We start from the raw sequence: 19,149 nt of genomic DNA on the forward strand, positions 1-19,149 counted from the left end.
ACCACTGTCAGTAAATACAGTTCGTCACTACTCAGTACTCAGTAAGTGCGGGTTAAAACTCTACCATCCAAAGCAAAAGCCGTCTATGAACAACATCCAGAAATGCCGCCGGGTTCTCTGGGCCAGAGCTCATGTAAAATGGACTGATGCACAATGGAAAAGTGTTTTGTGGTCTGATGAGTTCACTTTTCAAATTGTTTTTGGAAACACTAGACGTCGTGTCCTCCGGACCAAAGAGGAAGCGGACCATCCGGACTGTTATCAACGCAAAGTTCAAAAGCCAGCATCTGTGATGGTATGGGGGTGTATTAGTTCCCATGGCATGGGTGACTTACATTTCTGTGAAGGGAACATAAATGCTGAAAAGTACATACCGATTTTGGAGCAACATATGCTCCCATCCAAGCGACGTCTTTTTCATGGACGCCGCTGCTTATTTCAGCAAGATAATGCCAAGCCACATTCTGCACGTGTTACAACAGCTTGGCTTCGAAGTAAAAGAGTCCAGATTCTCCCCTGGCCCGCTTGCAGTCCAGACCTGTCTCCCATTGAAAATGTGTGGCGTATTATGAAGCGTAAAATACGACAGGGAAGACCCTGGACTGTTGAACAACTGAAGCGGTTCATCGAGCAAGAATAGGACAGAATTCCACATGAGAAGCTAAGAGAATTAGTCTCCTCTCTTCCAAACCATTTATTGAGTGTTATTAAAAGGAAAGGTGATGTAACGAAGTGGTAAACATGCCCTCTCCCAACTTCTTCTGCACGTGTTGCAGCCATGAAATTCTAAGTTAATTATTATTTGAAAAATAAAACAAAGTTTATGAGTTTGAGCATTAAATATGTTGTCTTTGTAGTGTATTCAATTGAATATAGGTTGCAAAGGATTTTCAAATCATTGTATTTTGTTTTTATTTACATTTTACACAATTTCCCAACTTCAACTGAATCTGGTTTGTAGTATTTTAGCCGAGGTAGCGTTTACTTGGGCCGCAAACTTTTTGATTGATTAAAAGATGCAGAAAAAGATTAAAAGAACTGCAGAAGATTTGTTCAGACTGTTGAAACTGAATGTCCTCTCAGTTTATATCTTTTAGGTTGAAGCTTTAATAGCTTTCATGAACAGTTACAGGTAGTATAATATTGACTCCTCACTTAGCCTGTACAGCAACAACTCTACCTCTCTCTGTTCCACACGATCCGACTTCCTCAGTCTCTTAAAGGGGTAGCGTCTAATTATCACAACACTACACAGACAACCATACGTAACACTTTAACAAGGTAAATCCCCTCACAATATTTATGAACACGTCTTGTAAACAAGCACTGCAATCAAATTAATTCGTAAGCTAGTAAGTAACCAGCTCAGTGGCCTATTGGTAGAGTGTCCGCCCTGAGACCGGAAAGTTGTGGGTTCAAACCCCGGCCGGGTCATACCAAAGACTATAAAAATGGGACCCATTGTCTCCCTGCTTGGCACTCAGCATTAAGGGTTGGAATTGGGGGATTAGATCACCAAATGATTCCCGAGCTCACTGCTCCTCTCTCCCCCAAGGGATGGATCAAAATCACACAGGGATGGGTTAAATGCAGAGGACAAATTTCACCACACCCAGATGTGTGTGTGACGACGATCATTGGGACTTTAACTTTAACTTTAGCTAATGCTAGCATTAGCGAGAAGGTAATGAATGCGTTCAACACATTATTGTGTTCGCCAAGTATAATTCAGCACCTTCGATGCAATTCATCTGATACGACTACTCAAAATACACTCACAAGTAGATTCAAGATCAAGATTCAAGAATTTTTATTCGCCATGTTTGAGCATGCCAAACTTGACATGACTTTGGTACATCACAGCCTCTGTTCAACATTTAGGTGACTAACAACACTCAGGACATGTGCGAAAATTGACAAATATTCTCAAACATCCCCTGATCTTAAACTCCCAGGAGGGCAAGGAAAAACTCAAAACTCCAACTAGGGGAAATGAGAAACCTTGAGAAGAGACCACAGATGGGAGGATCCCTCTTCTAGGATGACCAGGCTGCAATGGATGCAGAGTGGACTGCAGGGATGACTTACTAAGTCAAGCAACAGGAGCCCAGTAAGGAGAAGGAGACCAATGGACTGTCATGGAAAGACAATCTCTGCATGGGATGGTACCGTCAAATTGCAGAAGTGACTGACATTGACAAAACATACCGGTAGCTGGTAACACATAATACAGACAATTCAAAAAAGGCGTGGAGAGCAGGATGTTATTGCACAGCAATGACTCTGAGACTCTTAAGAGTGGTGTGAGTTCATCAGAGCGACAGCCTAGGGGAAAAAGCTGTCTCTGAGTCTGCTGGTTTTGGCGTACAGGTCTCTATAACGCCGTCCGGAGGGGATTAGTTCGAACAGACTGCAACCTGAAAACATTGAAGTGAAAGCAGAGAGCGCGCAGCTCTAAAATTTGCAGAAAGCGTGAGGATAATGTTATGAAAACTGGGGCATCAGAGAGACAGTTTATTATTTACGTGTCGTTCAAGGTTACCGCTTTATTGTGTCCGTTGTTTTCATAGATTAAAGGAACGGAACCATAAACGAAACAAAGTCTTTTGGCAAATCCTTCTCTATACTGACAAAAGATTCCTGAAACACTCGTCCTTGAACAAGCAGGATTTTTCCCACAAATGTGGGAACACTGCTTGAAAAATGAAATTTGACCAGGCACTTCTTTGGGGTTCTGATGCTGGGGGATGGTGAATGAGTTGTATGGATTGATGCATCCAACAACGTGACATTTTGGTCTCTCCACTTTGGCATCCTTGAGTTATTTGGACTATAAAAGTCTCTACGAGTAATAAAGATAGCGGATTTGTGAAACCGTTTGGTCACACCCATTACCTTGTTTGGTATTCCCGCCCCAAAGGATGTGACGTAATAGATAAAAATACATAATAGAAAATGGAGAAAACTGAATGGAGTAAAAAATAGCCCCCAAACAGATCATAAAAGTATCTCTGGAAGGATAGATTACACTTTTCTACAATCTTGGAGACTCCAAGTGCCCAATAAAATGAATATAAAAGCAAAAAAAGTGGATTCTCCATGGAATGCCTCATTCTCACACTGTGCATGTATTGTACAGTTACAGTAAATAAAAGAACAAACAGGTGATATTGTCACGTGTCCTGAGTACTTCTGCATTGGTTGGTGCTTCTTTCCTCGCCCGTGGCTGGCTGCCTGTGCTTGAACTCCGTTACATTCAGAGTGACGCACATTGCTCAGAGTCTTGCCCCTTGCTATCAGAGTTCATGGCTGCTGTCCCGACTCCTGGACGGCAGTGCTTTGTTCCTACGTGCGAGGCAGCCAGCCAATACGGTGCTAATTGGCGCAGATCGCCGCCACCAGTCCCATGTTACCCGCTGATTAGGGCGTATATATAGACCCCGTGCTCTGGTCAGTCCTCGCCATTTCGTCACGCACACCTGGCACCTGATTCCCCTTTGCCTGATCCGCTGTGTAGCGGTACTCCTGGCTTTTTCGTCTGCCTTGACACATGCACATCTGGCATATGATTCTGGTTTGCCTATCGGCTGTGTAGCGGTACGCCTAGCTTGTTCATCTACCTTGACACACACACGTCTGGTTCCTGATTCCCGTTTGTCTGATCCGCTGTGTAGCGAGATGCCTGGACTCTTTTTGGTCCAACCTTGTGACCACGATCTTGCTTTGCCCCTGTCTGCCACCACAACGCGAGCTCGCTGACCGGCTCATCAGTCGCCTTGTGCACCCGCTCTGCTGACGTTCTAGTCCCCGTTTCCTGCCTGGCTGGTTGTCTGCCTTGACATACGTACCTGTTTCCCGTTTGCCTGATCCGCTGTGTAACGAGATGCTACCACAACGCGAGCTCGCTGAATGGCTCATCAGTCACCTTGTGCACCCGCTCTGCTGGTGTTCTAGCCTCCCTTTTCCCCTTTTCCTCTTTTTGCATTGTCAAATGCACTTATCAAACGTAAGTGACCCGACTTCTCCATTTAAAAGGCCAAACTCTCCTTTGTCCCCGCGCCGCTCTAACACAGCTCTCATAGGGAGACGAGAGTTAAATAAGCCGGGGGTGAAGAGACTCGTCCGAGTTGCTAACCCCCTTTATTAAATTATTTCTGAAGGAATCAATCTAATCTTTTTATGACGCCAATCCCTGTAAAGTCAAGCGACACTCGTGTAGGGTAACTAAGGTCGAGACTCGGCGTCAGAATGACCGCGCCCTACTAGTGTCTCTCTTCCGATTTGGGGCTTTTGTTTAATCTCGGATATATTTAGATGTCTTTGTTAAGACTTCAGGGATTCGTTAATTTACACTAGCGCGCACTGGCCCTAGCAGAGCTTAAGATAACTATTTCGAGCCAGATCTGACAATACCAGATTTTTTACTTTACCTTACTTTTCACTTTAAAAAGAATTGAGCGGATTTACAGAATGACAATGATAGGGAAATAAAGAAAATTTAAAGTTCTAATTACTGCATATAAAACCATGTTCAACATAGTTAATACGAAATAATCGATAACCGAATTAAGGATTAAGGAGAAATGTAATGAATAAGCAAGAAAAAGAATTACAAGTCGAACAAACAACAATAATTCCACTCACCATTCTCAGAGATAAAGAGGAGACAAAATGTCTAAAATGCTATTTGGTTGAACAAGTTCAGTGATCAGTTCTCCTTTGTTTCAAAATCCGAATTTTATTTGAATAGATAGGCGGCCTTCAGGAGGACCACGCCTTGAAAATGGCATCTCCCTTTTCTGCTGGCCCGAAGTCCTCTCTCCTAACCTATCTACAAGCTTAACATTTGACAAAGTCCAATTCGAAGCTTAAAATTTGACAAAGTCCAATTCGAAGACCTTAGAAATTCATCTTAATAGATTTTGATCCAATCTCAAAAAGAATGAAAAATCCATCTTTCGTCTAAACTGCCATCGCCCTGACCAGGAAGAAAAGCCCTTTTCTTGTCCGAAGCCAAGCTTTTATAGGCTCGTTAGCTCCTCTGGCATTACCTCATCGGAGAGGAATGCATGACCTCATTGGAATGTGTGGAATGCCTGGTATGCTAGGAATGAATGACCTCAGCTGATATTTTAGTATTGCTGTTTTAGCGGATCTTCCAGCTGATATTTTAGTAATGCTGTGTCAGCGGATCTCTCAGCTGATATTTTAGTAATGCTGTCTCAGCTGATATGTGAGGGTTGCGCAATCTTCACCTGACTTTCACCTGGGAACCACTGGTTGCCTTGGCAAGCTTGCTCAAAACAGCAAGCATTGCGCATGAATGTACTCTTCTACAGGGTGCAGCTGTTTCCTGTTTTGCTCGTTCTTTCAGCCGATTATCACCACTAATATCACTATTAACCATTGAGGTCTCCTCTCAACTTAATACGTTCATGTATGGATGGAACAACAATGTTAAATACATGTTGGATATTGACTAAACATTGCATTATCAATAACACATACATCTTGTCTAGTAATGATCAACTGAAAACATAATCATACTTAGCCATAAGTGTTCTTCTAGCTTGAACATACGTACTACGTATATTCAAGATTCAAGAAATTTTATTCGCCATGTTTGAGCGTGCCAAACAAGGAATTGACTTTGGTACATCACAGCCTCTGTTCAACATTTAGGTGACTAACAACACTCAGGACGTGTGAAAAATGACAAATATTCTCAAACATCCCCTGATCTTAAACTCCCAGGAGGGCAAGGAAAAACTCAAAACTCCAACTAGGGGAAATGAGAAACCTTGAGAAGAGACCAAAGATGGGAGGATCCCTCTTCCAGGATGACCAGGCTGCAATGGATGCAGAGAGGACACATAGTACAAATAATGTAGACGATTCAAAAAAGGTGTGGAGAGCAGGATGTTATTGCACAGCAATGACTCTGAGACTCTAAGAGTGGTGTGAGTTCATCAGAGCAACAGCCTGGGGGAAGAAGCTGTCTCTGTGTCTGCTGGTTTTGGTGTACAGAGCTCAATAATGCCGTCCGGAAGGGAGTAGATCGAACAGACTGCAACCTGGGTGAGAAGGGTCTGTAGAGATGTTACTTGCACGTTTCCTGGTCCTGGACAGGTACAAGTCTTGGATAGATGGGAGCTTGTATATAATAAATATAATATACGTATATATCAAAGTCAAAGTCTGCTTTATTGTCAATTTCTTCACATGCCAAGACATACAAAGAGATCGAAATTACGTTTCCCACTATCCCACGGTGACAAGACATAGTACACAATATACACACAAGTAAACAACACAAAAAGTAAAAACAAGAAGGCACAAACAATGAATAAATAATAAATAATCAAATAGCATAATAAATAAAAGGAGCACAAATGGAGCATGTGTGCATACAGCAGACAGCCAGAATATAGCGCAAAAGTACAGGACGTTACACAGGAGAGGGGAGAGAGTTGAGGATCCTAACAGCGTGGAGTATGAAGCTGTTGGTGAGTCTGGTGGTGCGGGAGCGCAGGCTCCTGTACCTCTTCCCAGAGGGCAGAAAACCAAACAAAGAGTGAGCGGGGTGACTCACATCACGCACAATCGTGGTCGCCTTGCAGGTGAGCTGGGAGGTGTAAATGTAGTTCAAGGAGGGGAGTGAAGCACCAATAATCTTACCAGCTGTGGTCACTATGCGCTGCAGGGCCTTCATGTATTCAGTGCAGCTACCACCCCACACAGCGATACAACTGGAGAGGACGCTCTCAATGGTGCCACGGTAGAATGAGGTCATGATGGCCGGAGGAGCACTTGCTTGCCTGAGTTTCCGCAGGAAGTACAGGCGGCGCTGAGCTTTCTTCGCCAGTGATGCAGTGTTGGTGGTCCAGGAGAAGTCCTCACTGATGTGCACCCCCAGGAATCTGGTGCTGCTCACTCTCCACCACAGCACCGTTGATCGTCAGTGGCAGGTGTTGGGTGCGATCCTTCCGGAAGTCAACAACAATCTCCTTGGTCTTGTCGACGTTCAGCAGGAGGTTGTTGTCCCTGCACCACGTGGCCAGAAGGTCGACCTCCGACCTGTATTGAGTCTCGTCGCCCTCTGTGATGAGACCCACCAGAGTCGTGTCGTCGGCATATTTCAGCACGCGGTTGCTGCTATAAGTTGCAGTGCAGTCATGTGTCAGCAGGGTGAAGAGCAGCGGACTGAGCACACAGCCTTGATGCTGGCGGAGATATTGTTGCCAACACGTATAACCTGAGGTCTCTGACAGAGGATGGCCAGTAGCCAGTTGCAGAGGAAGGTACTGAGGCCCAGCTTGTCGAGTTTGCAGATGAGTCGCTGTGGTACAATGGTGTTGAATGCAGAACTGAAGTCCACAAACAGCAATCTCACATACGAGTCCCTTCTCTCCAGGCAGGTGAGGGTAGAGTGGAGGGCAGAGCAGATGGCATCGTCAGAGGACCGTTTGGCTCGGTACGCAAACTGGAAGGGGTCTATGGTAGGGGGGAGAATGGATCTGATGTGCTCCATGACAAGCCGCTCAAAGCACTTCATGATGATGGGTTTCAGTTCCACGGGGCAGTAGTCATTGAAGCAGGATGGAGCAGGTTTCTTTGGCACAGGTACCATGGTGCCAGCCTTGAAAACTGATGGGACGATGGCCAGCAGCAGGGAAATGTTAAAGATGTCCGTGAAGATACCCATCAGCTCCCCAGCGCAGTCCTTCAGCGCTCGACCAGGGATGTTGTCTGGGCCCGCCGCCTTACGGGTGTTGATAACGGCAAGCGTCCTCCTTACGCTATCGGCAGAGAGGCACAGGGGCTGCTCGTGTGGAGGGGGAGGGGTCTTCAGCGGGCAAGTGCTGTTCTGAGCGTCGAAGCGAGCAAAGAAGCGGTTCAGATCGTTGAGCATACGGGTGTTGCCCTCACAGCTCTGCGGCGCGGGCTTGTAGTCCGTGATGGTCTGAATGCCTTGCCATAGGCTCCGTGCGTCCCTGCTGTCCTTGAAGTGGGTGGTAATCTTGCAAGAGAATGCCCTCTTCAATTCCTTGATGCTCCGGGACAGGTCGGCCCTCGCTGTTCTCAAGCCAGCCTAATCCCCAGCTCTGAAGGCTTTGTCCCTGTCCCTCAGCAGCCTGAGGACAGCCCCTGCCAGCCATGGCTTCCAGTTAGCCCGAGCGACAATGCATTTTGTGTGGGTCACATCATCAATGCACTTCGAGATGTAAGAGGAAACAGAGTCAGTATACTCCTCTATGTCAGTCTGATTGTTGCAAGTGGCTGCCTGCTTAAACATTCCCCAGTCAGTTGTGTCAAAGCAGTCCTGAAGCGCATACCGTAATTTTCGGACTATAAGTCGCGGTTTTTGTCATAAAGTGGGTGGGGGGGGCGACTTATAATTAGGAGCGACTCATATGTGAAACCACGATAAACGAACCGTGATGTTGCAAGGGATTACTGTAATCTGAATTTCAAGTGACGTCAGCAGCGTGGCACGGTGTGGCGCGGCGGTTGTTTACAAAAAGGACAAAGATTGATCACGAGATGACAAAGATGACGAAGGGCCCCACGTACTACCGGCATCATTAGCGGCTTTGTTTGTAAGTGACACGGAGGACGAAGTTTGAAGGATTTAAGGATTTGGAGTGACACAGAAGGTTTGAAAAACTATTATGGCTTTTACGCACGCCCGGTCCTACTCTACGGATCTCTCTTTCACCTCCGTGGCTGGAAGTCCACACCGCCACACGCCTGGAAGTTTGTTTTGTTAAATAAAGAGCCGTTTACCAAATCTATGCCTTTCCTTGTACCTTGTACTACAATATAGTTATATACTAGATCTGTGGAATAACGACGAGGCTGAAGTCAGGGTGCACGCGCGGCGTTGTTGACAAAGGACGAGGAATTTGATCGATGGATTTAATGATTTAGAGTGCACAAATGGTTTGATAATATCATTGCTTATATAATAGTTATTTGATATCTAATTTATATATCGTTATATGGGCCTGTGGAATATTTTGAAATGCAAGCGCTGTCAGCGGCGCGCACCCATTGTTGACAAAGGACAATCGATGGATATAATGAATTGGAGTGACACAGATGGTTTTATAAACGTGTTATTTATGTAATAGTTTTTTTTTTTAATAACTCTGAATGTTACGTCAGGCCCGTTCTCAGCTCTTCGTTTGTGTTTATGTCACGTTAGCATACCTATCATTTAGCCTGTTGTTTCTCGCTCATGTCTGTTCTTGGTGTTGGATTTTGTCGAATAAAATTCCCCCCAAAATGAGGCTTATACTCCGGAGCGACTTATATATGTTTTTTTTCACGTTATTGTGCATTTTATGGCTAATGCGACCTATACTCCGGAGCGACTTTTAGTCCGAAAATTACGGTATGTATATATGTATATAAAGATATTGCTCAAACTGTTTCAGATTAAAATGATGGCAAAGCAAAATCGTATTCCAAAGTTGTGTGTTGCTACATGCTCGAACAAGTTGTATCCTCCCAATTACTAACAATTTATTTTATTAGATTTATTAGTTTCCATCAGGGCACCCATATGTCAAGCTTTAACACTTGGTGAAATTTGGAATTACTACATATTTTAGGATTGCCAGTTTGCCATGGCCAAATCCAATACCCAATTACGCACCATCTGAACTTCCATGCCACTTGACAGCATTCCCTAAATAAACAGTCCGTGTTGCACATGGTCCTGCCTCGTTCGCGACACGCTGGCTGCCGCGCTGGTTCGCGCTGGTCCGCGCTGGTCCGCGCTGGTCCGCACTGGTCCGCGCTTGTTCGCGCTTGCTCAGAGGCACGCCCTGCGCTATCAGCGTGTATTTAAATGTCGTTCTCCCGTCAATTGAAAACCCGCAAAGTAGCGCATTCGCAGAATGTGAATTGCGAAGTGGTGAGGGGTCACTGTATATGATAATAATCTCTTACCCGTAGCACCACCAATGTTTTTTTTAATTTTGCCCGTTGAATAGAAATCGGTATCTAACTTCTGGAGTCTATGTGTTTATATAATTGGTTGACAAGGCTACAATTCTACAGATTATGTGGGTTGTGGCTTCCTTATGAGCATCCTTGGGCGTTCCCCCATCTGGTCCTCCAGTCACCAAGGCGACGACCTTTCTGTCAACACATAGCTACGCTTCAATCATCTAGACTCCTCCATCTTTGGGCGTCTCTGTCACCAAGGCGACAGCCTTTCTGTTACCGTGGGGTTATTATTCTTGGCATCAGATTTCTTGCACACACCTAACTCTAGCAGCCTATCTTACATTCTTTGCCTATGGTCTTAGTGTTTCTTGCGTGTTTCTTCATTCTTCATAAACTTTATTATCCCCCTGGGAGTTAATTTGTTTTGCAACAGCTGAACAACACATAAATATTTATATTATATATATTAAATTAATTTAAAAACATCACAGGACATGGGAAGGCGTTAAATTAGTCATTTATCATTACATTGTGCAGCAAGATATAACTAACTAACTAACTAACTAACTAACTAACTAACTAACTAACTAACTAACTAACTAACTAACTAACTAACTAACGTATTTTCTAGACTATAAGGCGCACCTAAAAACCTAAAATTTTCTCAAAAGCTGACAGTGCACCTTATAGTCCGGTGCACCTTATATATGGATCAGTTGATAAATTTGTTCATCCATACTGGTTGTACACAGTGCTCTACCAAAATATTTCAGTCTGTTTTAGTACGACTAGTAAATTACAAGGTCGCATTGCTTCCCAGCATTACGGCAACCGTGGTCAGGGGGCGTCACTGAATAGCTGTTGTACCCGTTAGGCTATTTCATTTCAAAATAGGCTGCTCCGTTAATGTTTAGAGTAAATTTACGGATTGATATGGAAGGGAAACATAGGTAAGCAGTACCAATGTGTTAGATCGAACTTTAGTCAGTTCCGATCATTTTATAGCAGATAGTTTGAGAAACACGTTGTTTACACTTTGCTCTGAGGCTCATGGGAGTCTGCGATCTGAGGCTCATGGGAGTTTGCGGGTGGCTAATGCTATAATGATAGCTGCTATACACACAAGGCTATTTCATGTCAAATTAGGCTGCTCTGTTAATGTTTCGAGTAAATGTACAGATCGATATGAAAGGGAAACACATGTAAGCAGTACCAATGTATTAGATCGAACTTTAGTTAGTTCTGATCATTTTTTAGGAGATCGTTTGAAAAACGTGATTGTTTACACTTTGCTGAGGCTCATGGGAGTTGCGAGCTGAGGCTCATGGGAGTTTGCGGGTGGCTAATGCTATAATGCAGTGGTTCTTAACCTGGGTTCGATCGAACCCTAGGGGTTTCGGTGAGTCGGCTTCAGGGGTTCGGCAGAGCTGGTATGTCAGTGCCCCGCCCCCGTCCCACCCCCGTCCCGCCCCGCCCCAGTCCGTTTTAGTACGACTAGTAAATTACAAGGTCGCATCGCTTCCCAGCATTACGGCAACCGTGGTCAGGGGCCGTCACTGAATAGCTGTTGTACCCGTGAGGCTATTTGATTTCAAAATAGGCTGCTCCATTAATGTTTCGAGTAAATTTACAGATCGATATGGACGGGAAACATAGGTAAGCAGTACCAATGCGTTAGATCGAACATTTGTCAGTTCTGATCATTTTATAGGAGATAGTTTGAGAAATGCGATTGTTTACCAATTGGTAATTGGCTAGTGGATGCATATAGCAACCCTAGTCAACCTCAGTTTGTTGCAGTATAGCTTCGATTTTATGCGCCTTTTACTCCGGTGCGCCCTATATATGAAATAATTTCTAAAATAAAAAATTCAATGAGGGTGCGCCTTATGGTGCGAAAAATTAACTAACTAACTAACTAACTAACTAACTAACTAACTAACTAACTAACTAACTAACTAACACCTATATACCTCAGGGGCAGGCTCACAATACCTGGTTCAAGAAGCCGATAGTGGTTGGCACAAATGTGTTCCTTCCTATACCTGTTCGTTCTGAGCCTAAGTAACAAGTACCGGCGGCCAGAGAGGAGGAGCCTGTAGTGGCAGGCCAGCGTGTGGGCAGGGTGGACCAGAATGTCCGTAGCTTTCCTAGTGGCTTTTGACGCACGAGGCAGCATTCTTTCTCTAAGTGTCTCTGTTCTGTGCAGCAGCTCCTTGGCTTCCCACTTTCTACCCATCCCTTTCAGATCTTCTTTGAAAGTTGATTGCCAGGTCTTCCTTGGCCTTACCTTCTTTCCTTTTCCCTGATTCTTTTTTCTGTCACTGTTTCTGATAGCTTGCACTGACCAGTGCTTTTCAGGATTTCCTTGTTAGTTAGTATGTACTTTCAGTATTCTTCCCAAGCATCTTTGCTGGAAAAAAAAAATCTAGTTTCTTGACAATTGCTGCTGTCGTTTTCCAGATTTCACTTGCTGTTGGTATTACTATTGAACTGAACAGTCATAGTTTGATCTTGCTTGACAGTGACTTTGACTGCCAAATGCTTCTGAGTCTTTGAAACACAACCATTGCTTTTCCAAATCTGCATATCACATCATTGTCTGCTTCTCCATCACTTGTGATAATGCTTCCCAAAGAGGTGAATGTTTCAACTTTCTCAATGTTTTCTGTGCCCAGTTTGATTTCCCTCTGACCTTTTCCCACTGCCATTATGTTGGTCTTTTGGTTGTTAATTCTGAGTCCTATTCTGCTGGCTGCGTTGCCGAGTGTCTCAGTCAAACACTGCAACTGCTGTAAGTTGTAAGTTATCTGCAAAATCAAGATCTGTCAACATTTGTTCTTCTGTCCATTTGATTCCAAAGTTATCAACATACCGTAATTGCCGGACTATAAACACTATATTATAAGCCGCACCAGCTAAAATTCAGGGATATTTCATTTTTTTTCTTATATAAGCCGCACCGGACTATAAGCCGCACGTGCACACGAGTTTTTTACAAAGAAAGACAGTACATAGAAAGCCTTTTTAACGTTTTAATAACATACTTGAACATGTCTTTCTAAACATTGCCTGTGACGCAGCAGTAGTACCGCAGCAACGCGGAAGTGTGCACGCGAGTTATTAGCAAAGAAAGACTGGACACAGAACGTTTTTTAAAGCTTTAATAACATACCTTAACATTTCTTTCCAAACACTGCCTGTGACGCGGCAGTAATACTGCAGCAACACGGAAGTAACACAGCAAAGTCACTGAGACGCGGCGGTAACACAGCAGCAACACAGCAGCAACACGGTAGCACAGCACTAACATGGCTGGTTAATAAAAACATATCAGTAAAAGTAAAAAAAGAGCCGTCTTCATCTTCCTCCTGTGCACTGAAACCATCGAATTCTTCCTCCTTAGTGTCCGATTGGAATAGCGTTAGATATCCTTCGCCTCACACTTTCTCAGTCTCTTTCGTCGTCGCTTTTATGCATTTCTTCGAGTGTGAAGAGGGTCTGTTCATGCTAATCTTATTCATGCACGAAGCGCTAAATTACATAAAACTAGCGAGCGACACGTATAGCTTAAAAGCGGCATCATATGCATTTCTTTTGTCCCCCATAATGACGGTTCGTGTATAAAAGCTTCCTGTCTTTGTGTGAATGCGGGTGTGTGCGTGATGCGCGAGACGATCAAAACACAAACTAGCACGTCTTCTTCGGCGCATTATCTCTTCTTCGTCTGTCTCGCGCTTGCTTCCTGCTAGAGCGCCCCCTGGAGACCGGAGGCCGTAAAAATCCATAAGTATGCTCCAGAGTAGACACAAGATAATGTCAGCAACATCGACTGCCTTTGGCTTAAAAGCGGCATCATATGCATTTCTTTTGTCCCCCATGATGACGGTTTGTGTATAAAGGCTTCCTTTCAGTGATGTCCGTCTTGATCGCGTTCTGCGTGATGCGCGAAATGTAAACACAAACTAGCGCGTCTTCTTCGGCGCATTATCTCTTCTTCGCCTGTCTCGCTCTTGCTTCCTGCTAGAGCGCCCCCTGGAGGCCAGAGGCCGTAAAAATCCATAAGTACGCCGCGCCGCCGTTTAAGGTTCAAAGTAACCTTCTGAATAAAATGCATTAAAAGTTCACATTCAGTCAAACTTGTTGGTGAGCAAAATGTCAGAAGAATTGAATTTAAATGCTTATTGATTGGGTTTTAATACAATGCAGATGGTCCAAACAGCGCCACTGCTTTGTGTAATCTCTGAGTGATATGGCAGAGTAAGAGAAAGGGTTTAGAGCACAGGAGTCAAACTCAAGGCCCGGGGGCCAGATACGGCCCGCCACATCATTCTATGTGGCCCGCGAAGACAAATTGTGCATCAAATTCGTGTGTCCTTACTAGAATTGCAAATTGTCTTCACTTTTAATAATAGGTTTTTTTTTAAATATTTGACCAGTTTTTACTCGTCTGATTTGAAAACGAGTTATTTGTCAGTTTGTTTTGTAGCTTTTACTGTATATAATAGTGTTAAGAGTAAAAGTGATCAAGTCATCACAAAAATCACGAAAAAAATCTCATATAAGCCGCACCTGACTATAAGCCGCAGTGTCCAAAATTTGGGAAAAAAGTCGCGGCTTATAGTCCGGAAATTACGGTAATTGTTGGACACCTGTTCTTAATGGGAAAAAGTCTGGATTTCCACTTCTTGTTCTGATGGTATAGCTGGAATTCAGGTATATGTTCCTGAAGATGTTCACATACATACTTTGATGGAATTCCATGGAGTCATGCAATTGTCCACATTGAGTCTTTGTGCACTCTGTCAAAAGCTTTCTTAAAGTCAATGAAGTTGATTGCCAGCGATTGCTGGAATTCAAGGCTTTGTTCGATGGCATTTTTCAATGTAAAGATTTGTTCAGTGCATTACCGGCTTGGCCTGAAGCCTGCTTGATCTTCTCTCATCTTTGAATCACTATTTTCAGTCTGTTCAACAGGACAATTGAAAATACTTTTCCTGGGACTGAAAGCAGTGTGATGCCTCTGCAGTTGTCACAGTCGCTGAGTCTTAACTTGACAAACATTAGATATCATTTTAAGATGGTATGATTGTGCTTTTCAACAAGACTGTTACATGTTCAGTTATTAGTATTATTTCCCTTAATTTTGGCCCGTAATAAGATAACGGAATATTTATATCTGCAGCTAGTGTCATCGACTATCATTTGTTATTTGCTAGTGCAACTATATTTTGTGACAATTGTATTTTGTGTCTCACTAAAAGAGTGCCAAGCATAGAATTTGGGGGATGTTACCAAGGAGCTAATTGTTGCTTCTTCCTTGAAAGACAGATTAATGTAATTTATGACATTTACTACATTATTATTTATTAAATTATTTAATACATTATTGTGATATTTGCATTAATGACATTTAGCATGTAAAGGCATGAGTAATTCAGTGTAGAACTGGGTCCTTTTACTATGGGTCCTTTTCTCCACTCCTCTGGGACACACTCCTGTGTCCAGCATTTGTTCAACAGCTCTGTCATCTTCTTGGCCACTGACCTTCAGTAAGGAAGTACTCTCGCCCAGGCAGTAATTCAGTGTAGAACTACCACTGTTACTATGGGTCCTTTTCTCCACTCTTTTGGGACACACTCCTCTTTCCAAGATTTGTTCGACATCTGTCATCTTCTTTACAGTAGCTTGGTCACTGGCCTTCAATAGTTCTGCTGGGATTTTATCCATGCTTGGAGCCCTGCTGTTCTTCAGTTTTGCGATTGCGGTATTTACTTCTTCTTTTATTTTGTCTGTGCTAATTCTAGGGTCTGTTTCTTCTACAAATGCACCAGAGTCAAACAATTCTATTCTGCCTTGCTGATTCAATGTTTCTGAGAAATGTTCAATCTGTCTGGCATTTTGATCTTCTTCAGATGTTAATGTCTTGACCTGTTTGTTCTTGATCGGGGCACTATTTGTGTTGGAGTTGTTGGCGTCAGATGGTTCTTCCACAATTTTATCAAGTGTCTTATTCTTATTTGCTGCTACCTGTGTTTCATCACCTTTACGCTCAAACCGCTGTTTCTTTGTCTTTCTTGCCATTTCTTTTGCTTATGCAGTGCTCGATATTTGTTAGCTGCTCTTTCTCTCGGTTCTATAATTATGGCTTGGTCTCGTTCAGCTCTTGCAGCTTTCCTTTGGTCGATCACCTCCCAGATTTCTTCAGTGATCCACCTTTAAATTTTGCTCTTCTTTTGCCAATGCTCTCTTCAGCAGACTGTTTGCTTCACTGAAACTTTGCCAGATTTCTTCAATGTTTTCACTCTGTTGGAGCAGTTCAAATCTGTTTTGTAGTTTGGTCTCAAATTCTGTGGAAGTCTTGGGGTTCTTGAGCTTTTCAAGCTGAATGTCTTGACTGTTTGGCAACTTTTTCAGTTTCAGATTCAGTTTTGCACAGACCAGTGATCAATGCCAATATCTACTCCTTTGCAGGCTTTGACATGTTGCGGTGATGACCGCCATCTCCTAGATATGCAGATATGTCAATTTCAGTCAGAGTTGTTACATCTGGAGATTGCCAGGTCTTCTTGTCTTTGTGCCTTGAGAAAAGTATTTTCAATTGTGATTGCATTTGCACTAGAAAAACTGAATCAGTTTCTTGTTGCTGAGCCAAATGTAAAGACCAAAGGTATTGTAAAACAATCAAATGCTATCTTTAATTCATATATTTGTTGGACGTGACAAAAATGTGTTAATATAGTCGGTATGTATTCCTAGAGTTAATCGGCTAATTAATCGGGACTCGTTCTTTTTCTTTCAAATATCATTTCGGTCGAAAGCTAATTATTTACCTTCTGTCAGAATTGATGCTGACAAATTACAAAATTCACTCCGATTCCCTAGAATCTGACCAAGAAAATGCCACATTGTACTCAAATTTGTCAGAATCTGACCAAGAAAATGCCACGGTGTATTGAGATTGCTGTCAAAGCCCCTGTGTCACAACTCCCCTTCAACTCCCATCCTTTCAGGAGACATGGCTGTACCCAGAGCGTCTTGACACATAAGTTCGGCAAAATATTATAAGCTTGCATTAATACAACCAATGTAATCAGAAACTTCTTTGGATAGTTTTTCTTGATAAACCACATACATGTTTCCCCTGAGTGCCACCAGTACACTTTAAAGTGCTCTATGAATAAAGTTGATGAGTTGATTTTAACAAAAATGTTTTCATTTTCTTGAAAGACCAGGGAGGATATGATGTTGCCTGTTTGGAGGACTGGATCTTTAGAGTACCCCAAGTATCTTTATACCTGGAGATGTTGGTGGCTGAGGGACTAAACGTTTGGCCAAGTGTGCAGCCAGCCCTTTCTCTGTTGCCTCCTTGTAAGGAGACACGCTGGAAAGATCTACAGTGTCTGTTGGACATTCCCACCCTCATGTTTCTTGCACCACAGGTTAGTGTCTGACCCAGGGTTTTCCTGAACACATTTTTTTTTGCACCATGTCCAAGTCGAGATAGTATTTGATTTTGAGTTTCCATATCAATCATGATAATGATTTATTTGACTAGTGAAATACAAAGTCACTGTCACATGAACCCAGGCAACAATATTAACGGCACTCATTTTCTAGAGGTTAACGTTGAAATTTACTCCCTCCTAGAGCAAAAGATCTACATTTGAAGACACTTGGAGTGTTTTAGCATATCACTTGGTGTTTTAGTCACTTAGTCACACGAACTTTTTTGTTTGTATTGAAGTAATATGACAATACTAATAATCATGATCAATCATGTTAGGCCCGATAAAAGTCATTTGAAATTAATGTTTCACATTGCTTCAACATGCCAATGTCTAATTTTTACAGCTGCCTGACAGATGTAATTCACCATGGAGCCTTGTGTTTTCCACACTGTTGCATGGCGAGAGCTTCACGAGGATGGTGGCAGGTCTGACTAAGTGTGGACCCACCTTGCTGCTCATCAAAGACACAAAGGGATATGTTTTTGGTGGCTTTGCCTCCCTCAGCTGGAAAGTCAAACCACAGTTCCAGGGTGAGAAGTGGATCTTTCAGATCAATCAATCAATCAATCAATCAATCAATCAATCAATCAATCAATCAATCTTTTATTGGCCAAGTTTGAGCATGCCAAACAAGGAATTTGACTCCGGTAGATCTCGGACTCTGTACAACATTTAGGTGGCTAACAACATTCAGGACGATGTTTGCAAAAATTGACAATTATTCTCAAACTCAAAACTCCTACTAGGGGAAATGAGAAACCTTGAGAAGAGACCACAGATGGGAGGATCCCTCTTTCAGGATAATCAGGCTGCAATGGATGCAGAGAGGACACATAGTACACATAATGTAGACAATTCAAAAAAGGTGTGGAGAGCAGGATGTTGTTGCGCAGCAATGTCTCTGAGACTCTGAGTGGTGTGAGTTCATCAGAGCAGCAGCCTGGGAAAAGAATCTGTTTCTGTGTCTGCTGGTTTTGGCGTACAGCGCTCTGTAACGCTGTCCGGAGGGGAGTAGTTCAAACAGACTGTGACCTGGGTGAGAAGGGTCTGTAGAGATGTTACATGCACGTTTCCTGTTCCTGGACAGGTACAAGTCTTGGATGGATGGGAGGTTGATCCCAATTATCTTTTCTGCAGTCCTGATTGTCCGTTGCAGTCTGTGCTTGTCTTGTATGGTGGCCGATCCAAACCAGACAGTGATGGAGGTACAGAGGATAGACTAGATGATGGCAGTGTAGAAGGTCTTCAGCAGCTCCTGTGGCAGGTTAAACTTCCTGAGCTGTCTCAAAGTACAGCCTCTGCTGGGCCTTCTTCCGGACAGAGTCTATGTGGCCGGTCCATTTCAGGTCTCGTGAGATTGTGGATTCCAGGAGCTTGAAGGTGTCTGTGTAGAGAATAGCATTACTGAGGATAGTGAAGGGTCGATGTGGTGAAGGGTCTCTCCTGAAGTCCACTGTCATCTGTACGGTCTTGAGCGGGTTCAGCTCCAGGTGCTTTTGCCTGCAGCAGTGGACCAGCCGCTCCACCTCCTGTCTGTATGCAGTCTCGTCACCATCCCGGATCAGTCTGATGAGAGTGGTGTCGTCCGCATACTTCAGGAGCTTCACAGAAGAGTCGCCTGAGGAGCCATAGTTGGCGTAGAGAGAGAAGAGCAGTGGGGAGAGGACACACCCCTAAGGGG

At 43.5% G+C, this 19,149-nt stretch overlaps 1 protein-coding gene across 12 annotated transcripts in view; it reads left to right on the top strand.

Annotated features, from left to right (window-relative positions):
* Positions 1-19,149, top strand: part of meak7 (MTOR associated protein, eak-7 homolog) — a 93,576-nt gene that overhangs the window by 18,477 nt on the left and 55,950 nt on the right. For 11 of the 12 annotated variants that reach the window (XM_088379333.1, XM_088379334.1, XM_088379335.1 and 8 more), the window contains exons 5-6: positions 17,188-17,399; positions 17,812-17,998. The exons of the other annotated variant lie outside the window; for it this stretch is intronic. In XM_088379333.1, coding sequence (XP_088235459.1) covers positions 17,188-17,399; positions 17,812-17,998 — 399 coding nt within the window. The remainder of the gene's footprint in view (positions 1-17,187; positions 17,400-17,811; positions 17,999-19,149) is intronic. 12 annotated transcript variants of the gene reach the window in all.

Source organism: Syngnathus floridae, chromosome 6 (genome assembly GCF_059516105.1).
Source record: "Syngnathus floridae isolate MCC-2025c chromosome 6, RoL_Sflo_1.0, whole genome shotgun sequence".
Classification (NCBI taxonomy): Eukaryota; Metazoa; Chordata; class Actinopteri; order Syngnathiformes; family Syngnathidae; genus Syngnathus; species Syngnathus floridae.